Below are 24,440 nucleotides of genomic sequence, written 5' to 3'. Positions count from 1 at the left end.
CTCAGCCATAGGTAAATGGAATTCAGAGTTATACAGATTGAAGCCCCTTATTGTCTCCGGACTGAGCAAAGTTACCAGGTGACTAAAGAATAGAAACAAAAACTTTCCCGATTTAAAGGAAAATGCATGGGAAATAGGTGTGTAGGGACTTAACACACCTACAGAGTGTTTTTTTCTTGCTCCTTTTGAGTGGTTCTAGCAGCCTTGACACTTACAATCGATAAAAATAATTAGGATAGTTGGGGTTTAAGACTCTGGAAAAGCTTATAAGAAATGCCTGGTGAGGAGCATCAAGTAACACAGGGAACAGGAAAGGTTGAAGAGCTTCAAGCCCATTAGAATTTAAAGTGATAGGTTTACAAACCCCAAATGCTCCTTTAAAAAACTGTGGTGTCTCTTTAAGAGCCATTTGGTGCATTTCATAGCCCGATTCATGTCACCAGCTGCCTCTGATTTCAGTGAGAAATGCAGAATTTATAGGGAACTGTAAAACGGGGACAGGTTTCTAGTTTTCTAAATTGAGGTTTAACTGGCAAACTTCTGAAGGCTCAAGAAACCACAAGCGGGGCTGTGGGGAACTGTTTTCTTTTCCGGTCAGAAAAAAAATATAAACACACAAACATATTATCTAACTCTCAAAGTGGTGGGAGAAAGAAATCACTGCTCTTTGCAGAGTAGCAAAAGGAAGAATCAGTCTTGTGGGCAGGAGGAGGAGGAGGAGGAGCACACTGGCCAGTAGGCAGCACCCTGTGCTGGCAGAGAGAGAAATCTGAGCCTCAGCCGCGCCAGGAGCAGGCTTCGCACAAACTATCTGGTTTCAAGTTGTGAGTCTCCGGAGTCCCTGGGAAGGTGCCCCAGGGACAGGACTCCCTTTGCAGGGCCCGAGGATTGATGAGAATCCCCCCAACCCCAGCCACCCAGAGGATAAGCAGGTGAGTCTGCCTAGAGACAAGGTCAGACCCAGCAGGCTGCTCTACTCTTGGTCTTGGAGTGGGAACCGGTGTCTTCCCATGACCGGGCACTCACCTCATTTTTCCTGCCTTGTGTGTTCCTGGCTTTGGTCCCTCTGCCCGACTTGTCTGTGAGCTCGTCTCAGTCCCCGGTGTGGTGTCAGCGATGCCTTATCTTTGTTCTGAGGTCCCTGTGTGTCTCTGGAATTGGCTGGCATTCTCCATTCAGGTCACGCCTTCCCCTGCCTGCAACAGATCCCCTCTCCCCCTCTCCCTCTGGCGTTCCCTCTCTCCTCTCTCTGACTGAGCTTATGTACACTCAGAGGGACCTGACAGACTGTTTCCTTGGAAGATCTGCTAGCCAGTCCCCTCCTTGGGAGGGACTGCAGCTCTTGAGAAAAAAATCTGAGAGACTTAGAGGTGCGTGCGTGCGTGCGTGTGTGTGTGTGTGTGTGTGTGTGTGTGAGAGAGAGAGAGAGAGAGAGAGAGACAGAGAGACAGAGAGACAGAGAGACAGACAGAGACAGACAGAGACAGACAGAGACAGAGTGAGACACAGAGACATAGAGAGAGACAGAGACATAGACAGAGACTGACAGACACACAGAGAGAAAGACACACACACACACACACACACACACACACACACACACAGAGTAATTTCTCTTCAGCCTCCCTTGCCTGATGGCTATAATTGTTCTACTTCAGGACCCCAGCAAAAGAACAATTAACCAGAAACAGCCAACTAAAAAGGCAATTCTAAGAGATTATAAAAGTGAATGCAGATCCCAAGTCTCAGCCTGTCTGTGGACATCTGCAGGTTTTTTTCTGAAAACCTCGTGGCTGGCCCTGATGGTGAGGGAGCACCAGTTTCTGCAGTTGGCTACTTACTCTTCCCACTGCCACGCTGTTGAACTGTAAGCATGCAGAGATCGAATTTACCCAGTTGGGAAAAAGGCTTCAGCAAAGTCAGAGAGACAGCCAGGTGACCCATGTGTCTAGAAAGACCTATGCCTGTGGGATGTCAGTGCCCAGGCCCCATGGAGAAACAAACGGTACAGTGGATCTTTGCTGAGTTGAGTAATAAGTGAGCCCTCTTCATAAAGACAGCAGCACATGTAACCCTCTCCACACTTAACCCTTACTGTGACTGCCACTACGGTGACTGCCACCACTGGATAACCTCTGCACTCTGATTTCTCTGGTGGGACATGGCCCCCTCCACAGTAACAACCCCAACACACAAAAATGGCAGCCAGCACTGCAGAGAGTGTGAGGGGGTGGGCAGGCTCACTGAACATCATTTCAGTGCCAGGCACAAACACTATCTAAATTACTTTCACAAATTTCTGATGGTTCTCTGTGATGTATCTTTAACAGGTGGGGAGGTGATGACTTAACAAGATTCTATGACTGGCCAAGGCATCCAGAATCCCACCATCACTTCTGAGTCCATTGCAACCTCAAGCCAGCTGTTAGAACGGGCACTGTGCACTAACCCTCTCCCAGCTCGTTGTCTCCAGCACCTGGTTCCAGTCAGTGATAGCATTATAACTCCACTTTCCAATAAACTACCCAGAGGAGATGATTATACACCTAGGAAGGGAGGAAGAAACCCATCTTTCGTGGGTTCCGTTGACACCACGTCTCAGTAACGTATCATAGCACATGTGGTGTTTGCAAACCACACACATCCACTAACAGAGAAACTCAGTTCTGAACCATTTCAAGAGCTTTAGGCACCAACCCAGACTTTAGCTGTGGTCTGTTTTCTGATCAACCTAGCTGTGTGCAGCACTGCTTCTGATCCTGGCTCCTGGTTTGCTGAATGGAAGCCGTGACAAGGCACAAGTGAAGAGTTGAGTGTCAGCTGCTCTTCAGTCATGCAGAAGGCTCCCTGCCACCTGAACCAAGGTGTTAAACAGTTTCACCACTCTGAGATAGCTCTCCTTGCCATATTTTTGGGGAGCAAAGGCTTGACATTTACTGTAATTCCTGTTCTCCATTTCTTCCAAGTTCTCCATTTTAGCTCTTGTGCCAGCCTGTGTGATTGGCATGGTGACGAGGCATTGGCTGATAGTGTAGTGTAAGTGTGTGTGATGAGGAGGGAGGTTTGAACTGAGGCATTTCCTGAGAGAAACGTTCTCTGTTTCAGGCAGGACAAGAAAGAAAACCCTGTAAAATCTCCATTAAGCAGACTGTCAGGCTCTTCAGACATCAAATAACTCTCACAAAACAACATTTTAATGATTTAAGTGTAAATGAATCAGAAACACATGGGCTGCATTTCTTTTGGAATACACAAGGGTTTTCAAACCAAAGGAGAAAGAACTTGGCAAGATGTACAGAGTGCGCACTGGCCTTGCCCGGGGAAGGAGTCCGGCAGTCCTCCCTGCAGCCGAGCCCACACTCCCTGGAGTCAGTGTATGTCTAGGAAAGGCATTCATTCTGGATCTGGGCACAGAGAGACAGGCTTGAGAGGGAAAGCCATAAGATGCCCCTTGTAAAGTGTCACAGAGAGCAATTAGACCTCCAGGAATAGCTTCCTGCTCTCCCTTTTTAAAGACTGTCAATGATCAATGGGAGACATTTGAAGGGTATTCCGAGCTAACATTCTGGCAGTTCGAAGCAGATCTGGTATATGCCTTCCTCAGGAGTCAGCCAAGGCTCAGTTGGAGCTGCTGGGATGCACACAGTCACTGAGGTGCAGTGGAAGCTCTGGATGTGACCCCTGCAGCTGCCCACTGGCTTGCAATATGTTTTTTTATGAAGACTCCCTGAGGTGTCCCCATCAGACGCAGGTGTGGGAGGATGGCCCTGCTCCTCTGGGGTTTGGAGCACTAGGCTCATGGTCTGTAGTCTCAGGCTTTAGGTATGTCACCTACTTTTTTAGGGAGGCATCAGTTCACTGAGTGTGAGCACACAGAACATAATGTGGGCTTGAGAAGATGCTCGGATGGGAGGCTGCTTGTCTGCATGGAGGCAGGAGGCCAGAGGAGCCCCACAATAGTGTCACATGCTTCCTCTGTGGTCTGAAAGTATTGTCATTCATTACTCAGAATCCTATCATGGATATTAAGAAAAATCATGCCTGGAAAGATTCAATTCGTCTCTTTAAAAGTTTGACAAAAAAATGGCTTAAAATGCACACAAGGAACCAGTAGTTCTTAGTTCTAAGCAAAGAAATGGGGACCACAGGGGTGGGCTCAGGGCCCTGACCCTCATGTTACAGTCAGGAAGCCCTATCAGAAAGGCCGCTTCTGTGAGAATGAGTCCTACAGTTGTCCTATTCTGCAACACTGGGGTTTACATTTTCTATCAAAGTATTTATTTTGTAGTGTCTGAGTGAAAGTTTCTGGAACGCTACGAATGTGTCAGAAAATGTAAAGAATTTGGTCAGTGGGTTGTTCTTTTGCAGGGCAGGGGGTCAAAGTCTGAAACTCAGGCTTCCTCCTGAATATCTAAGAAACAACAAATAAAGAACTTGAGGCAGTTTAGAACTACAGATGTGGTGGAACATGGCTATAATCTCTGTTCCCAAAAGAGAGGCAAGAAGACAGCAAATTCAAAGCTGGTCTAGGCTGCAGTGACACCTGAATCAAGAACCAAAGCAAAAAATTAAACGTTAAGTTGCTCAGTACCCTGAGCAGAAATATGCCCAATATTGCTAACTCCAGACCTTCCCGGTCATCACAATAGTGTGGGAAATTAAAAGAATGCCCATGCTTTCATCCAGGGAGATTCAAATTCACTTCAGTGTAGTTGCTGAATCCAAAATTGTGAAACCCTGTCTGGTACGATTGTACCATTTCTGATGCATATACCATAAAGCATTATTATAAGTGAAATTATTTTTTCTGATTCCTTTATCAACACATATAGGAAAGGTACAGATTTTTTTGTTGATTTTTGGATCCTGCTGCTTTGCTGTGTTTATTGATTTTAAGGGTTTTCTGACAAAGTGTTTAGTGTCTTTCACACATAAAGACATTGTTTGTTTACAGATATGCTAAAAATGTCTATTTTTCAACAAGTAGTTCCAGGAAAATTAGGTATCTACATGTAGGAAAATGGAACTCGATTCCCACCTCACATGCTGTACAAAAATCAATAGAAAATGTGTCAAAAAAAGACTTTATGTAAAACCTGGAACTCTGATTCTGTTAAAGAAGAGCATAAGAAAGGTGTGTCAAGATATAGATACAGGGAAAGACTTTCTAAACGGGCCTCTAGCAGCTCAGAAAATAAAATAAAAATTCGATGCATTATTTTGTGAAATTAAAAGGCATCTTCACAAAAAAGGACATAATGTAAGGAGACAACAGAGAGAACAGGAGGAAGTCTTTGCCAGTTACTTGTCTGACACAAGTTTAATACCTAGACTACATAAAGAACTAAAAGCCCTAAATGCTCTAAAGTCAAATATCCAAAGTAATCAATAAAATGAACAGGCAGTTCACAAGCAGCAAAAGAACAAGTGGAAAAAATATTCAGCATTGTCAGCCATCAAGAGGATTCATATTAAAATGGTGTTGAGGCCCATTCTGTCTTGCCTCAGTCAGAATGGCCATTATCATGAAAAGGTTAAACACTTTCAATTATCGAACCATATTATAGAATTTTATATATTTATGATATACAGTATAGTTCAATTAGAAATAAATATAATTAGATATATGGAATGTTTAAAGCAATGAATTAGTATATACATATTCTTGAAGAAAATGACTGACAGATAAAAATCAATTGATGGTTTCATGAGGGACATGGAAGGTGGCGCTCTGTCGTGCAGGGAACTTTCTAGGTGACTTGTGACATTGCCACACGTAGGTAAGGGGCTCTACCTCTAAGTCTAAGTAAGGTTCACCCTCACGTTCTCTTCCTTCAAACGTGAAAGCTGTGGTGGATGTGGTTTTGGCCTCAGAGAACTTTTCTTATTGTCCTGGGACAAAGCAATATGTTTCTCACCACCTGTCCCTTCTGTAACTTTTAATTTGCTCATGCTTTTCTCTTCATAAAGTTGCATGTTTTATATCTTTTTCTGCTCTACCTATTACTCTTTTTCATTGTACACCTGGAGAAGAGTGGCGAGTAATAACTATGCCACAGCCTAAAACTGACTATTATTGAACAGATGGGTTGCGACTTTTGAATCCAGCCTCATTTAAGTTCTCAGAGCATGGCCTAGATGAACCCAGATTTGTTGGTGCAATGTAGCATGAATGAGCTCTAGCCCAGTTCCCTATTAACCACCTATTCATCTCTGAAGCCTCATGAGCCAGAATCCTTCCGTCATGTTTCTCTCAGAATTCACATCTCTCAAATGCCTATCAGAATGGAACATTAAGATCTTCTTTATAACCTTCTAGAGCTCTTCTAGCCTGCAGCTTCAAGATCTTCCTGACTCCTTTCAGATCTTTCTGACTCCTCCCAAACCATTTTCAAAGGTCAAAGAACCATATGGTCAGGTTTACCACAGCAGCAACCCCACTCCTGACACCAACTTCTGCATAAGTTACTTTTCTTATTGCTGTGATTAAATATCTTACAAGAAATACAAGAAGAACTTTAAAGGATGAAGAGTTTACCTTGGCTTACAATTTGAGTGTTACAGTCATTGAGGGAAGAAAGGCATGGCCATAGGAGTTTAAGGTAGCTTGCCACATTTTATCTGCAGCCAGGAAGTAAAGAACAAACAGGAAGGGAGCCTAGGCTATAAAACTGTAAAGACCATCACCACACCGTTTCCTGTGGAGCTTCATCTACCAGTGTTTCTCAGCCTTCCAAACAGCGGCAAGACCTGGGGACCAAGTGTTCAACTTACCTGAGCCTATGGGTGCATTTCACATTCAAATCACACCATTCATGCATTCCAAAGCGAAACCCCACTTTGTTACGTTGAATGGTCTCTTTTAAAAATGGTTGAATTTAGTTTGTTAGTGTCCTGTTGAGGAGTTGATCCCATGTCTATCATTAATATTGGACATATACATTTTTTTCTTATAGTATCATTGTATGACTTTGATCATTAAATAATGCTGGCCCTATAATATGAGTCTAGATGTTTTCCCTCCTTTTCAACTTGTTAAGAGTTTGAGAAGGATATATATTAATGTTATCATGAATCACTGGCTTTGTTTTTATTTGTTGGGTAGTTTTTAATTATTCTTTGAGTTTCTTTATGTATTATTGATGTGTTCAAAGTTTCCATTTCTTGGCATTAATTCTTGGTAGGTTGTTTACCTATTTGTCTTATGTTGTTTAATTGATGGTATACATTCTTCATAGCAGTGTATTATGATCTTTTGTGGTTTTATAGTATCAGAAGTGTCTTGTCATCCATACTTTTATTTATTTAAAGGTTTTGCCCCTGGATGGATATTTATGATTTGTTCACTTGTCTTTTTAGAAAGATGATTCTTAGGGTTGTTTTTTTTTTTTAGTTGAATGGTCTTTTTATTTCAATTATTCTTCTTTAGTATTTATTATTTGTTTCCTTCTGATAACCTTGAAATTGGCTTATTATTGTCATTCTTGTTGCACTGGTTTGGGTCCTTGAAGTCTATTATTCATGAGAATGTGAGCATTTATTGTTTCAAAATTTCATCTTATGATTGTCTTTGTTGGTTTTCATAGCTTTGGATATGGAAACTTTTGGATATAGCTTTTGATTTCATCTTCACTTTTTAGAACTTTTTAAAAAATTCTCCTTTGCTCTTTTCCTTCCTTAATGCACTGAATTTTTCATTGTTTAATTTCCACCTGTTTTTGAATTTTAAGTTACTTCTAATATTAATTTATAGTTACATACTATTGTGTTTGAAAAAATGCCTGCTCTACTGTCTTTTTTCTTTCTTTTTTTTTTATAATTTATTTTTTCTCAAATCGTAATTCATTCACACAGGGGTTATAAACACAGAAAGGCAGGATGTGGGGAAGGGAATGACAATGGAGTGTGGGTGATTAGGAGGAATACAGATATCATCAGAACCTGGTATCGGCTGGGTGAAGGTTCAGGGGACAATTCACTATGACTCTGCCTATGGCTCGCTTGTCCTTATCTGAGTTGGTATTGTCTGCCCAGGCTACCTATTTACAAGGTCTATGACTACTCAGGCTTGTAAATTTCCACAAAAGCTGCCTGTTTACATTAGCTTATAGCCATCTGTTTCGATGTTTCTCCACTGAGACCCAAGACTTGGTGTTAGTATACATGTATGACAGGCCTATTGCTGATTTTAGGCCTATGGCTGATTTTAGGCCTACAGTGTGTAAGCAGGGCTGCCCCTGACATCTCCTCCCTTCTCTAAGTATAGAAGGGCTATGGCAATTCTAAACTTGTGAAGGCAGGGATAGAGGCCTGACCTCCAGTATTTGAAGGGGACCTTGTAATGGCTCCAGTCCCCCTGTCATTGTCCAGTGAGGCATGAGGGCCATACATGTCCCGATGTCTTTTTCCTGGAGAGGGGATACTTTTGACATCAACCCCTATGCAGTCAGGCTTGTCCCTCAGGGAACCCAGATAGGTATTTTTATCTTTTATTTATATTCCCTTGCAGTGCTTAGCCTCGCAGCCTAAGCAAGAATTCAGATCGCCTGACAGAGGGGGTTCTGGGTGGCCCCTCTCTGTTTGAAGGTCTAGGGGCAGAAGTCCCCCCTTTTAGGTTGGGTGGAGATGGGTTTTGGAAACACCCTGTACAAAGTAACAACCTCATCTTGAGTCTCATGGTCTTCCATAGCTAACTTATGATAATCTATCTGAGTAGGTTTTGCTACCAAATTATTTATCTGTTGTATCACAGAGTTAATCCGCCTATTTGAGGGCCAGGGACCAGCAGAAAAAAGCAAAAAGAATCCAAATAATGGTCCCAAGATGGAAAGAAATAGGGTTGACAACATTGGAGAGGCTGCAAACCAATTCTTGTACCAGCATTCATCTGTCTCTTTCTCTCTCTGATTTTTCTTAGGGCCTTCACTACCTATTTCATGCTCTCTTTAACCCTCCTTGTCTTGTCTATGTAAAGGCAACCTTCTTCTTTGAGGGTTGTACACAGTCAAGAGCTGTATGCAGCCTTTTCTATTGTACTAGAGTAAATCAAGTCCAATGAGGATCTTTGCGATTTTAGGAGGTCTCAAACAAGGGATTTCTTCAGATTAGTGATGTCACTCTCTAGCTGTTTGATGGTCTTGTCAGTGGTCCTTCAAAGGTCTGAGTAGTATAAGTTCAGAGGCCAGCATCTGGATTAGAACTTTTAACAGCAGACATCACAGGTGATTCATTTTTACCTGGGATGCTGCCTGAGTTAAAGCTCCTGGGAGTCCCTCTTTCTCTTGGTTTTCTGGGGTTGGGTACGGAGCTGCCGCCTGTGACCTGCTCTATGCTCGGGACCAGACCGGAAGTCTGTCTTTTTTCTTTTAAAAAATATTTCTATGTGTATGCATGTATGTATGTATGTGTGTGTATGTATGTATGTATGTATGTACATGTAAAATGGGCTTTGAGTGTACCATGTGTGTAGGTGCCGTTGAAAACCTGGAAAGGCCATCAGATCTACTGGGGCTGGTAGTCATAGGTTGCCTGATGTGGATTCTGGGACAGAACTCCAGGTCTCTACAGTAGCAGTAAGTGTTCTTCATTGCTGAGCCACTGCTCCAGCCTCCTCAAGCTTCCTTTTAAAAAATTAAGTCTTCTCTAAGTTTTACTGTATTGTGGAGAATAAAACAGATTCACTTGAGTAAAATGCATATATTGTTCCTTTGTGAACTATTTTATGTCTGTCTGGCCTCTTTGGATGATGGAACTATTCAAGTCACTCGTTCCAGGACTTATCCTTCTGTCTGGATGATCTACTCATTGTTGGAAAGGAGGCACTGAATTTACCTAGTATTATTGTACTTCAATCTTTCTCTCTCTAGATTTTTTTTTTATCCTACTGTGTGGATATTATTTTATGTCATCATAAAGTTTAAGGTCTGAAATCAAACTATTATAAGTTGTTGAGTATCCATATTTCAACTTGATTTTATATTTATCTTTGAGATTGGGCCATAATTCTAAACTATGCAGTTCTGAATACAATAATCCTGAATATTGGAATCCCCAAAGATCAAAATCCTCGAAGTATGACTTAAAATTTGTAAAGAGAGAGATTCACGTTTTAAAAGAAGATTTGCGAAACACACAAAACCTTAAACAATGAATGAAATAAGCAATGGAGAAAGATGTGATGTTACAAGCATCCTGCTCAGGCACTCTGATGACAGTATCAAAGCATAATGCTTATGTGAAATCACAGCCACAGAAAAAACGGCTGTGAAATGTGTGAACGCAGATGACTGGTAACTGTGCTCACCAGGACATATGTGTGCAGTCTTCTATACTGTCCTAGTGGATATCCTAAATCAGGAGACGTGTTGAAAACTGATTCTTGATCACAAGGCCAGCCAGCACACAACTCGGGCACTCTAAAGAACAGAATGATGGCTGACCCTAGACTATAAACTTCTTATTTCTCCCCTGGTGCCGGGGATGTGGAAGTCAATCTGGTGAAGGAAAAAGTGGGATGGAGAGCAAGGCACCCAGGCTCCTGTGACTCCTCGGAGAGTCCTGATCTGCATTACTTCTAAGATGGCTCCTGGAACGTGGGTGAGCCAGCAAAAAGGAACAGAGGCCAGGGTGGTGGCTGCTTCCCCCATCTTCACGGAAGTCCAAATAGGTGACAATGCTGCACATGCCCCCTCCCCTGCCCTTCTGAGTTACCTTATCATGCGGGGCTCTTATTGGGGCACGGTGATGGTGTAGTGAGATGCGATTGGCAGAGGATTTAGGGGTTTAGGATTGACTCAAACATTCACGTTGTTGTGCTGGACAATAAACTCAGATCTGCACCCTGATGCTGGTCTCTGGAGTCTGATTTCCCAGGATTCATCATGTGACTAAGTTGTCTCTCATCCCCCGTCCTTGATCCTGTTCCCACACCCTGTTGCATACTTAGACAATGAATACAGCAAAGATAGCAAATAAGCCTCATTCAGACTCTTCCTCAGGTTAAGGAACACAGTAGAGATTTATGGCGTTGAAGGCTAAAGGAACTGGTGGTTGTGGCAAGATGCTTTTGCACTGACAATAGTCATGGATGACTGTTGCAGTTAATATTTAGAACAGCGTTTTCTTGGGCTGGCTATCTAAGCTGCAGCGGCTCTGCTTTGCTCTGCCACCATGTTCCGCAGCCAGAGGCCACTTGCATGCCACAGCTAGAAATGGCCAGCCAGAAACACCAGCCCTGGCACCCATGAGTCACCATTGTGGGAGATGGCTCTACCAACCTCTCACACTGTCTCCACAAGGCTTGGATGAGCCCAGACCATTCCGTCATCCACGTGGTACCCGGTAGAAATGAGACTCCAAGGCTTAGAGATTATCCAAAGGCTTTATATAATTAGAAATGCTCAATTAACAAAATGCCCAAAGAACTGGAGGTGTTACCCAAATAACTAACCCAGATACCAGTTGTTACCCAGAACTACTCTCGATATACTCGTGGTTCTCCATGGCTCCTACATCTCCGCCACCCTAGCTCCTCCTCTTCCTTCCCCTTCTGACTCCTCACCCCGACTACCTCTCATACAGCCCAATCTCTGAGCTTCATACGAACGCAGTGGGAAGATATCCCACTACAGATGACCATCAGCAATCTTCAGGGCTATTGGAGCCAGTTAGGGCCTCAGTCCAGAAATGGGGCTTTTCTGTGATCTCTACCAACTCTCTAGTGTTTCAGAACTGAAGCTCCTCTGGCCTTCATGTAGCGTTGTGTTGATGTCTGCAACATCTCTGGAGTATCTCTTGGTTTTGGCATAAGGTTTCAACTTCTTTTGGATAATGTTTGGAATATCAGCCACATTTTGGACATGTGAATGAGCCCACACAACTTCACTTGCACAAAATTGGCACTTGCACAAAATTGTCTCCTGCTTTCACAAAATTGCCTGGAACCAATAAAAGGCAGCTCAGTCTCTGAAATAAATTCATGGTTGTTCATCACCGAATGTGAACCCAGACAAAATGTGATTGCCAGAAATTTTATGGTTCACAAATGTAGATATACAAAAAGGGCCTTTGTTTATTGAACAGATTTCAATTCTTTTATAAACATGCAGAATTCTTACACATAAAGCCAACTTTTCGATAATATATTTTTATGGAGTTAAATCATCCCCCTTCCCCACAAAAAAGGGCATGAAATGAATTAGAACTTTCTAGAAGTCTTTACAATTTATAGTCCCATATTAGAAAAAAATGGATGGGTAAAATGCACAGCACAAAGAATTGTAAGAAATGCTGCTTATTGAAAATAGTAGAAAAAAACTATTAACTAAGATAAAGAACTAAGTAGAAATGTACAATTAAAAAGTAGAGTCATAAATTGTGGGCAGTTCAATGAGGTGGTCCCACTACCCATGGCCACTGGTCAGTAGTCCTACACCATGGTGCATGCACTGCTGACTGCTCTTTAAGGCCACGGCTGCCCTCGAAGAACATATTCAACCTCATTGTTCAAGGCTGCTCTGCTTGATATTTATCTGTGAGCTAATATCCACCAATGTGTACATCCCCTATGTAATTTTTCCATTGTTGGGGCCACCTTTTCTTGCTTTGGGCACACAGAGCCATCTTTCCCTATTTACTCATACACAGACCTCACATTTTGTGGAAACAATACTGGTGACCAAACAACACCATTGCGTAAGTGCCTTCTTGCCGTACCCTGCACATAATTACTTTCAAACTGGCCAGTAACTCTGCTGGCTTCTTGTAAATGTGGCTTGGATTCATTAAGAGCTCCTGGATTTTCATCAGCTGGAAGGAATGTCAATGCAGACAAATGACGCATTTTGACACTAAAATTTTTGTCATTACTCTATTGGTAACACATTGAGATTCACCTTTAGAATCCTTGCTTGTATCTGATTCCATATGTGTCATTATAACCAGGGAATCAGACAAAATTCGTTTTCTCATTCAAAGCTTGCTAAATATTTAAACAGCCATCCACAATTCTTCACTTTCCTTTTGAAAACAGAAGTGAATGGCTAGGGTTTATGATTTTCCCTGGTGGAATATGCATTGTATATGACTTATACATAGTGGGAGCAATTTTGAAAATAAAACATGCAACAGTTTGTCTATGCTATATTCAATGGTTACTGTAAGAAGTCTGTCTCTTTCAACAACCAAATCATTGACCAAGACTATACTCACTACTCAATCTGTTTTGTAACATGGAAGGAAACCCCCAATTAGCAAATGTCTTTGAGCCAAATAGGTGCTATTCCCTGGAAAAGGGCATGACATGACATACTAAAAAATGCAGACAATACACGATTGGATGATTTGCCAGAACCAAAGAAAGCATTAGTTCTTCACCAGAACTCAGCTTTCTATCCCCTTTACATAGCATTTTTATTTTTCATGGGAATGGCTGATTTCAGACTTCAGGATTTATGAGCTTCAACATTTGAAACATTAAATATTTTACTATTTTGATTTGGGATTTTTATCTTTAAGAGAGGTTTAGGTCTCAGGATTTCAAGGTCTGAGAGGTTATGAAACTCAGAATCTTTTCTTTTGGTATGTTGGTTGGTCCCACTTTATCAGGAGTTTTGTATTTTCAGTCTTCATATTTCAATTTACCTTCATTTCATAACAGCTCTAAGACTTTCATTTAGCATTTCTTGCAGGTTAGATGCATTTCTTGTGAGTCACATACAATGATTGTGAACTCACCCACATTTTGTTGGTCTGTGAATGTCTTTTATGCCTTTCTCCCTGTCTCTTATTCATTTATAAAGGATAGTTTTACTGGGTATAGAATTCTTGGTTGGCTTTTGGGGTGGGTTTGTTTGTTTGTTTGCTTGTTTGTTTTTGCCATTTCGCTTATAGTATTTTGAATGTATCATTCCATTGCCTCTTTTAAAGTTCTGGCTGATAAACTAAGATTCTTGCATAGATCTCTTTTCTTTTTCTGGTTTTAAGATGCCCTCTTCTCTCTTTTGACAATTTGTTCTGTGTCTCATGATATCATTATTTGACTTCTTTTTCTTTCCTTAGAGATATTTAAGCTTCATGAATCTGGTTGTACATATCTCTCACACAATATAGAAATTTTCATCTATTCTTCTTTTTTCAATTTAGTTTTTCTAAAACTTAAAATATAACCATAGTGCCTTTTTCTCCTTCTCCTCTCTTTCAAAACCCCCCCAAATTCATGTATCTACTTACTTAATGTCAACCTATAGATATATCATGATTTTTCACTTTTTATTTTTGGTTTTTCTAATTGCATAATAACACTTGAAATTGTTTGAAACATTAGAAAAGTGTTACTGCTCTTTCTCCTGACTGGTTTCTGACTCATCTTCACTGGTTTCGCTCTGTATCTTTCAGTTCTGTGGCTATGTTCTTTTCTATGATTTCTATTTCTTGTTTTAACTTCCGGCTTTGCACTATTTCTTTGATTTTAGCTGTTTGTAGCATTTTGCTCGCTGGCTCCTTACTATTCCCATAGTCTTGAGTTGGTATCTGTGCATTTCTGAAGTTAAAACCTTTTTTCTCCTTTGAAGACTGGTTTCAGCAACTAAAGGTCCTTTCTCTGTGGCTCCTTGTTGGGTTTATAGGGTAGTCTAAAGATCAGTTGAGTGGAACTGAGTCACATAGCTGTTATTGAATCTGCAGTTGCGTCTGTAGGTTTCAGTACTCCTGGTTAAGACACACTGCCTATTCTTAGAACTGTGGGGTTATGAGCAAGGGGCTTCCTGTTCTTTCACTTGCCAACCCAGACATTTGCCTTTAAGATGAATATTACCATGACCAGATTTTACATGTCATAATATTCCTTTCATTCTATCTGTCCTATCCTTTGTCGGTTCTGTTCTGGTTTTTCTTTTTCTTAACTTTTAGATTAAATTAAATTAGAACTAGCATATCTATTTCTATTGTGATTGGTTTGTTATTTCACTGTTCATTTTATGGTTTAACTTATCATTATGTGGCTTGTTCCTGTGTATTATAAGAAACTTTTAATAGTTTCCATTTTTTTGTTCCACATCTCTATATTACTGTGGTCATTATCTCTTAAGTATACATTGTAATCCCACAAACCACTGGCTTTATTTAAGTAAGGAGCCATCCATATTTTTTAAAGCAGAAATAATGATAAAGGCAATCTTAGATATGTAACTATACAGCTCTTATTCTAGGTCCCTGTGATTCTGTATGCTGCATATTTCTTTAGAGATTGTATTTCTTTGTCTGAATCACTCTCTTCAATATTTATTTAATATAAGTTTGCTGGTAGGAATTCTTTTCAAATTTTATACATAAAGAAATCCTTTTTAAAAGATATTTTTACTAAAAGCAAAAGATTCTGTGTAATTTTGAGGACTAGAAAAGGCATAATTAAATAACAGCTTGCATATGTTAAACTGTAAGTAATATTTGTACTGTAGAGACCAAGGCTGAAAGAAGCTCAGACTGGCCTTGAACTCAAACTGCTTTAAATCCCCCAGGGCTAGAATAGCAGGCATGAGCCACAGTGCCTGCCCCAGGACACTAGTGTCAAAGAAAAACTTTGGTAGCCTGTGATCCCATACAGCTTTCCCCAAATATACTCGGAATAAGATTTTTTTAAAGCTACATTGTGTAGTGTACGGAGAGCTCTGTATCAGAAAGAGACAGAGTGCTTGTGACTTCCCAGAATTTGTTGAATAACAATAAATTCACAAAAATGGTAGTTTCAAAGGCTGAATTTGCTGGATATAGCTCACTTTCCTTGGTAATTTGGCTGAGGCAAATGCATTTTTTTAAAAAAAATTCAATCTTAATTACTACTATAACCCTCATATGACATATCACATAGTAAATATCTGTCTGTCTGTCTGTCTGTCTGTCTGTCTATCCCATTTATACACATAGATAGACAGTTAGATAGGTAGATATAGATGTCTATGTGGGCTATAGACTGGGTACAAAGGATTAATGAGGCCACAGTAGTATTTTAAGAGGTTTTACAGATGGAGTTGGTAGACATGCAAATCTATATTGATAAGTTATGGGATCCAAGCCCCCTGCAGAAAGGAAGCTGCTGCTACACAGTCAGGCTGTGGAGCATAAGTTGAGAACATTGGAACCTAGATGATTCCATCTAAGATGTCCAAGTGCAGGCTAGGTTCAGGCATTGAAGGGGCAGAGTGATGGGTGGGGGTCTTGATGGGCAAGCAGGAAGACAGACAGCAGTTGAGTAGGCTGTGTCAATATTATGAACCAAACAGAGCTAAATGCCTGCTGGTATTAGGTCTCTGCCTGCTGGTATTAGGAGGACACACCAGGTGTCAGATGACAGGCTAATGAGGCCATTGCCACTGTAGTGGTGACTGTCCACTTCTTTATGGGGTCTAGGGTTATACCCTTTCCTTGCTCTAGTGTTTCTGATAAGTTCTTATACTTGATTTCTCCAATACAATTTCTGTATACACGAATGTGACCCCTGCAGTCTCAATTCACCCAAATAAATTTCAAGGGTACTTTCATATTTACTATTATAAACGGTATCAGGTCATGACCAAGCCAGTAATAAGAAGGAGCAGAGGCAATGAGGCCTTGTCTTTGGTCCTCTCTGTGCTACTATGATGGTTTATAGACAGGGTCACCTCCTGAGCGTTAGTGCCTTTCTCTGTGTATGATGATAACAGCACCTTCTCAAGCAACCCTTTAGCTTTGCCTGCTCATCTGTGGAGTGAACATTCCTGAATACTCTCTAGGTCACTTTGTGGTTTGTTATCTTCCCGAGAAGCCTGCTGGGCTTCTTCCTCAGCCTCTCCAGCTATAAGAATCTGCTTTGACATTTCAGAACCATCTTTCACTTGTTTTCTCTTAAATTTGTTCATCTCTGTCTATCATTGTTACAATCAGTTATGTTTCAGCCTTGCACCTTCTGGTAAGCTGTTTGAAGGATGTACCTATGACTACCTTGTTTCTGGACCCCATGGGGAGACGTTTTTAATGCTTCACATTCTGCAGTTCTTCACAGACTGTAAACTGACATGTCAGTAAAATAATGTCATGGCACTAGAATGTCTTCATGAATACTGTTGGGGAAAAATAATGGCTTGAACACTTCAGAAAGACTCTCTTGGACCCAGGTAAAGATCATTACTGAAATATCCTTAACAAGTTTACATGATTCTCATACTCTAATGCATCTACTATTGCCGCTAGCAACCCTTAAATACATATTGGGGTGTAATTACTGATAAGAGTTGGAGATATGGGCCCAAGGCCCAACGTGGCTGGTTGGGAATCTAGAGTCTAGCATTTCTGAGATGCTTAGTCTTACAGAAGAGTCTTTCCCTCATTGAAACTCAATCCTTACCTCATCGACTGTGAGCTTTACATGAGCTGGCTGAGGAAACCCTGTCACCAAACCTGGGCCCTGGCTTAGCCCTTAAATATTGCTATTATACTACTTCTTATCTCTGTCACAATGAAATGTATATGGCTTTTCACAAGCCACATTTTATCTTTTTGGAGTATGATAGAATTCAGCTCTAATACTTGATAATAATTCAATGGACAAATTATAATTTAGACTTGGGACTCATCATAAAAATCTATACAGGGTTCATATTCTGATGCTCCAGAAGTACCTCCCAAACATTTACAGCTGACTCCCAGGTGCCTTTTGGTCCTCCTGTCTCTTCTGCCAGAAGCCTTGGGACTACCTAGATAAAGATGTTCTCTTTAGAACTTTGACAAGAGACTCAGGATCCCAATCCCTTCTGGTTGTTTAGTGAGTGCTTTGACATATCAAAATGTGTGTGCTTTGGATCACTAGGTGATTGGCAGGGCCCTTCCCACCGTTGACACAATCTTTGCCAATACATGCTTATGTGAGACCAGAGATGCGGGGGGGAGCTTGACAGCGAGCTCTTTTCTCAGAGGCCCTGTGGACATCACTTGTAGGGTCTGCAGAGACCTGGGCCTGAAGAGTGGTCACAGTCTTTGCCCTTCAGAATAATAGGAGCATTTTATGTAACTTGCTTAGGTTTGTTTCTTAAATCTGTAATAAGGGAGTTGGCTACTCCCCAGCCTGCCGTTTGGCACTGTATAAAGGAAGTGGATGCTTATTGGTGTCTTATAAGTGTTACAGGCTTCTACACAGAAGTGTAACCAAAACATTTTATACCAAACACTGAAAAAACAATTACACCAAAATAACTGTTTTTTTACACCAACTTAGAGTTTGAAACAGATATTATTTATAAAGTAGGGTTTGTTACTGAGTATGTTTTGGTCTTCAATTAAATTCTTTTAAAACTCAGGCTCCATGGTACAATGGCTCCGGAATTAGTAATAATAAAACATTAGTTACACTGGTGGATAATGGCTTTATTTAAAATAAGATGAAGTGTTAATTCAGTGTCTCCCAGGAATAAGTAAATGTCGTTAAGCAGCTATCCAGAGGCCGCAACCATTACTAGTACTCATTAGATTGGTGGCTGAGATACACAGGACAGTTTATGTTTTGTGTAGGAGTTTCTCCTTGCTATTATGATTGAGCCTCACAATTCCTCTGAGGAATCTTTGCTATAGCTCCTTTTACTGACAGAGGAACTGAGAATCAAAGGCGTTTGTTTGCTTTAAATCCCAGCACTCACAGGAAATAACAAAGCCCAGGAAGCTATGAAGCAACCCAGGGTTCAGGGCAAGGATCTGCTGCCAGAACTTATGCTGTGTGGGCTCCATCATTACACACAGGCAGCACATATAAGTGGGAGTCAGGCCTACTTCACGGAGATAGGCTATGCACAGTGCTTAGCATGGGATTAGGCACTGACACGTAATGAACTTGGACATTCTTCATCTTCCACTTCATTTTCCTTTGGAGCACTTGGGTGTTGACAAACACAGCCACAGGCAGCTTACAATTTACGCATTTCTCCAAACCACCCAGGAACATGCTCCTCAGAACCCAGAAACTGACTGCATTGCCACTTCTTTTCCATCTTGTGTGCCCTGGGTGTTGGGGACTTTTCTCCACTCTCCCTTCCCCTCTCCCTGGCCTGGGAGCCAATGTTTCATCCCTTTGTCTTGCCCCAGCTCTGGAACCTCTGGGAGTGGCAGGTGGCTATGGAGGTGTGTGGGTGTGGGGGGGGGGTGAAAGGGGGAGGGTGATGGTGTTATATTATATCAGAAAGGAAGAGAAGAAAAAGAGCTACAACCTCACTGGGAGATGCTGCCAGTCCTTCCTGAGCTTTCTCTCCTTCACTTAGAGCCTCTGCTTCTGCCACCCTGGCCAAGATCCCCTGGAGTAGCCTTTGCTCCGGACCTAGGGAAGTACTTGTCCTGTGGGCTCAGTCAGATTCTGCCATCTGAGAAGTTGACAGGAACACACATTCACTTGTCCACACTAGCCTACAGAACAAGAGTACAGATGTGGAGCGACAGGCACTTTGTACTTTTAGGAGTTCTGTGGGCAGTTCTGATGTGTGCTCAGATTTGAAAACCACAGCTTTAAAGAAAGAATGTGAAAGAAAGCAGAGAGCTTGAACATTCCACTTTGATCCTTGCTGAGCATTGTGCTGACCCTGCAGGCCTTTCTCAAAGGCAGTATGCTGGCCCTAGAGGCCGGGGCCTGGGGATGGAAGTACTTAACTAGCTAACTTTTGCTTTGTCAGACAGGAGAGGTCTAAAGAGGCTGCTATTTCCCGAGGGCTGACCATGGGCTATGCACTTGGCACTCACTGTTTCGTTTAATTTCTATTTTAACATTCTTGAAAGAGAATTTATCTGTATAGTTGGAGACATTTGGAGCCGTGCTGTGAGAAAGTTAGAAAAAAGATAGAGGAAGTGGAGCTGATACAGGACCCCAGAGGACACAGACTCTCCGTAAAGTAGGGGGAGAGCTCATTTACTGACTCATTATGTTGCAGGGAAAACTAAAGACTAGAAAGGAGAAAGGGCTTGCCCAAGGTCATGCAGAAAGCCAATGTCTACCAATGCTTAATGACATACTCTGCTTATGCCTTATTCACAAACAATTGCTTGCATTTTAAAGCTGTTTTGAATTTTGTATACTAAGATAAATTTGAGTTTGTAGAAAAGTTGCAATAAGAGCATTCTCTGACTCTTCTTCCTGCCTTTTCTCCCTGACCATCTTTAAGGCCACAGGGGAGATGCTTCAATTCTGCATTCTGAGTAACTGTGGATTTACTCTCAGTTATAAGAAATATTACAGACACTCCCGGTGTCGCCTTAGGGGTGTAGTGGGAAAATTTCCTAACAAGTTGGGAGGAGCTAAGGTGGGAGGAGTAAGGAAAGGAAGAGGGAAAGGAAGAGGAGGAGGTAGGGGAGAGAGGACCAGAGAGAGGGGAACATGGAAGTAGATGTGCGCCTGTCAAAGGTAATTGATATATCTAGGTTGGGGATTGGGGTACACCTTTGATTGTGTGGGTATCTTGTTATTGAGCATTATCAAACATATAAAGCTTTTGGATAATCTAAGCATTAGAGTCTTATTTCTACTGGGCCCGGGCAGAGCCATCTCCCACACTGGCATCTCTTGGGTGGCAGGGCCAGTGTCTCTGGCCACCTGAGTGGGGCAGCCTGAGCTGAGTGACTCTGCTGCTGCTGTTTGTGGCCTCAGGCCTAGGCTAGTCGGGGAACATTGCTGCTCTGTAACCACAAGCCAGAGTGGGTGTGGCCATTTTAAATATCTCCCGAAACATAGGGGTATTTTGCCTCATAGCAATATCTTATGCAGAACTTATATGGTTGCTTAAGCATTTCTCCCCCACCCCTTCTCTCTTTATATTCAGGCTCAACCTCACACAAGCTGATGTTCTCAGCTCTCCTCTGATGAAACACTTGGATCTTTCTGCAAGAATTGTCTAAGTCCCCAGGCTGGTTTCTGGTCGAGCATAAGCTGGAACTGTTGGAGTCCCCAGGCGATCTTAAGGGACACCATGATCTTAGACTACAGGCTCCTGACACGAGGCCACAGTCCTCCATAGATTTGGGTCCATTAGTCACATGGGACAGCGCCCTTCACAGGTAGAGGGCATGACCACAGGTCACGGAGCCTCAAGACAGATCTCCATATTAATGAGGTACCTAAAGGCCAGAGGGGCATAGCCAATTAAACATTCCTTCCCAGACACTCCTCCTTGCAAAAAGTAGTTAACCTCAGGCCCACTCTGAGTAAATGGGGGTATAGTTTTTTATCTACTTTCTGCCATGACAATAAATATCTTAAAACCATGGATCATTTCTCTTTTAACAGAATCTGCTATGGAGAACAATGGAGAAGGTTTTCACCTACAGAGCTGCTGCCTTATCTCCTGCAGAAGACCTCTCTGCATTCCCAGCCACCAGCGACCACCAACCCAAACAAGCCAGCTGAGACTCTCATCCCCACCACAGCTGGAGCCTCTCTCCCTTTCTCCCCCTTTGGCCTCAGGCTAATCTAGCTCATATGCCCCCCCCGACTTTGTTCTCAGCCCTTCTGGGGCTCCCATAGTCCAGCATGGGTGCCCAAGAGCCTGAGAACCAGAAGAGCTAGCTCTGATTCCCTGCAGGACCTCAGACTGTGTTCCTCCACCTCTGGAGCAGGGTTCCGCGGCTTCACATAGCCTGATGCCTGACCAGCGCTGCTGTGGGGAGAGCACCGACAAACTTCCCGTGCCTCTGTCTTCCCCGAGTGGCCCTAGCCCCCCAGTGAGCCAGATGTGGCACACACATCAACCCAACAACTGGTCTGGGACCCCCACACATCAATCCAACAGGTGCTGCCATCCATTGTTCAAGTACAAGGAGATGGGAAACTCATACACACAGGGTTGTAGGAAGTGGAAAACCTGAGATTGTTCTTGGGAGGGAGCCAGAGCCCAGAGCCAATCTCTACAGAAATTCATCCTGTCTACACTGCTGAGCCGAGCATCACAACGTTCTTTGTGCTCTCTTGTTTGATGCTGTGTTCCTCCCAGGAGGTTTTCACTTCAGCAACTAAGTACATGGCTGAATGACTGAACTCCAGGCAGGTGTGTGTCACAGAGACAATGTTCATTAAAAGAGTAGCTTTGTTGCTGGGACACAAGGATAGCCAGGGCTGGCCAGTCAGAAACAAAGCCAAGAAGTACGTGCCTTGCTGAGGGAAAGAGCCCCTAAAAGCTAACAGGGAAGGAGTATGCCAGAGTAAGTCTCTTGAACTGGGGTAATGGTAACTCATTTAAGTTTTCTGAGTCCTGGGGCCCTGTGATAACCTGTCCTCACAGCCCTGACTTACTATATTCCTAAGTGAGTTGGGAGAAATTCAATTCATGTGTTCCCGGGCAATTTACTTGATTTTCAGGAAAACACCACAGTTGTGTATGAGGCATCGGATGGTGCTGGTAATGCTTTCTTTGTTCCATTTGCAGTCCAGTCCTGATGGAAAGCCAGCTGGTCCATTACAGGTCAGTGAGCAAGAGCAAAGGGCACAATGTCCGAGGGAGGCGTCTGTCAGAGTACTAAAGAGTCCTGCAAGAAGTGGGAGAGGTAACGAGCTACCAGCTCCACCATGCCAGCTGGCAGGACCTGGGAGAGGTGGAAACAGCTTGGGGTTGCAGAAGAGCTGCAAAGCTTCTGGTGCAGAGGAAAATGGGGGTCACCAGGTAAACACCAGGCTTGCTTCTTCTTCAGTCTTGGTAAGTTAACTTTCTCCCCAGGGCCTCATCCACCTCTTCTGCAGAGCGCCTTATTGTAATCCATGATATCTGTGGACTCAAATAGACTATTAATTTATTTTATTGAGACTTTAGTATTTCATTATGAATATTATTTGGCACTGCCTAAATAAATGTTTTTCCAAGAAATATTTTTCACTGTCATGCTCAATGAGAAATACATTTTACACAGTAATCTGGTATGGTGAATACCAAGTGACTGAAAGAACAGGTCCGTGGATCAACACTTTTCCTTCCTTTAGAACAGGCCAGTAAGACATTGTAGAGGCTTTCCAATAAAGGCTGCAAGGCTTCGCTGGGGAAAGGACAGTCTACAGAAGCTGTAATGGGAGAATTATAAGCCCACAAATAACAAATCTGGTGACTTCAGCACTTGGAGTGGTAGGCAGAATTTGTTAAAAAAAAAATGTGTTGCACCTGAAAAGAAGATCTAAATATAACGAATGAGTTACACATACTTGCAAAACAGGGCCAGTCATCCCAGGCATTATTTTAAGTGAAGAAGCTAAACATCAAAGGCAAATGTTTTATGGTTTCATTTATATGAATTTTCTACAAAAGCAAAACAATAGAGAGACAGGAAGCAGACCAGAGGTTTGCTGGGGTAAAGGAATGTGCAAAAGGAGGGGGGGTGCTGTGTGGGGTAAGGAGAGAGAGCTCTGAAACCATTGATGGTGATGACTACCCATCTGCATAAAGTTAGAAAAGCCAGCACACTGTGTACTGGGTAAGCCCAGGATAGGAAGGCTGAGGCTATGGGAGGCACAGGGACTGACAAAAACAAGCCCGACGTAGAGATGACAGATGATTCTGTTCATTTGTACCATGTTCTTCAGACATGCTGCGTTTGGTCTAAACCTCTCAGTACTTCACTGTCTCCTCACACGGCATCCGCAGCATCATTAAATCACATGTGGTTTACATGTGGAGAACCATTAGAATAGGTGAACACTGCTTAGATTCATCTTGGCAACTAAATTCTTCTTATAATCAGTGAAGTTTTAGAAATCCAAGCAAATCTTAGAGTTGTTGTTTTGTATTTTGTAATTTTTCTTTTAAGGGCAAGATCTCACTGCATTGTCCAGGATGAACTATTGGGCTCTAGTGCCCCTAGCTTCCTGGGGGAGCTGGAATTGTGACACATGCTTCTATACAATAACCATGAATAGACCATAGCAAGCTGTGGTTTCAGGCACACACATTTGTCATGTTTGCAGCTGGTTCTGACTATGTGTAAAGCACAGGTAAGGCAGTTTCTCTTTAGACTTTAGGATTGGAAGTAGACACCTGCAGCCTAGTTCCCTGGGCTGCTAAGCAGCTCTGTGGCTCTGGTCTTGTTCCAGTTCCATCAAGAGCATCCTTGGACCTTTATCTCAAACATGCAGAAGCAGAACTTCTCCAGCATCTTAGTGTGCCATTTACAGTAAATATCTACAAGTGTCAGTGGTGTTTATGAGTCTTATTTGCAACCATACCTTTTGGGCATTCAGTTTTGAGAATAGTCCCTGAGAGTACTTCCTTTAGGTTCTACCCAGCAGTTACCTAGCAACAACCAGGTACTCATGTATAAAAGGACTCCTCCTCCTCCTCCTCCTCCTCCTCCTCCTCCACTTCCAATTCCACTTCCGCCTCTGCCTCCACCTCTGTCACCACCTCCTCCTTCTCTTCCTCCTCCTCCTCTTCTTCCTCTTCCCCTTCCCCTCCCTCCCTTAC

At 42.4% G+C, this 24,440-nt stretch overlaps 1 protein-coding gene and 1 long non-coding RNA gene across 7 annotated transcripts in view; one reads left to right on the top strand and one right to left on the bottom strand.

Annotated features, from left to right (window-relative positions):
- Masp1 (mannan binding lectin serine peptidase 1) overlaps positions 1 to 1,296 on the bottom strand; it is a 71,778-nt gene extending 70,482 nt beyond the window's left edge. For 2 of the 3 annotated variants that reach the window (XM_028783892.1, XM_028783891.1), the window contains exon 1: positions 1,027 to 1,296. In XM_028783892.1, coding sequence (XP_028639725.1) covers positions 1,027 to 1,031 — 5 coding nt within the window. In that variant the 5' untranslated portion in view covers positions 1,032 to 1,296. The remainder of the gene's footprint in view (positions 1 to 1,026) is intronic. The other variant, XM_028783893.1, reaches the window with a different exon arrangement.
- On the top strand, positions 781 to 22,856 carry LOC114635192. 4 transcript variants are annotated; one of them, XR_003713428.1, is made up of 4 exons: positions 781 to 932; positions 21,287 to 21,788; positions 22,422 to 22,457; positions 22,710 to 22,730. It is a non-coding gene; the product is annotated as an uncharacterized LOC114635192 (long non-coding RNA). The 4 variants fall into 4 exon arrangements; XR_003713426.1 differs by having other exon boundaries at positions 21,287 to 22,457; positions 22,710 to 22,856; XR_003713427.1 differs by lacking the exon at positions 22,710 to 22,730 and having other exon boundaries at positions 22,422 to 22,698.
- The last annotated feature ends 1,584 nt before the right edge of the window (positions 22,857 to 24,440 follow it).

The sequence above is a fragment of the Grammomys surdaster genome, unplaced genomic scaffold, assembly GCF_004785775.1.
Source record: "Grammomys surdaster isolate TR1022 unplaced genomic scaffold, NIH_TR_1.0 1166, whole genome shotgun sequence".
Classification (NCBI taxonomy): Eukaryota; Metazoa; Chordata; class Mammalia; order Rodentia; family Muridae; genus Grammomys; species Grammomys surdaster.
Note: the sequence above shows the minus strand (reverse complement) of the source record. Positions and strands in the feature narration are given on the sequence as shown.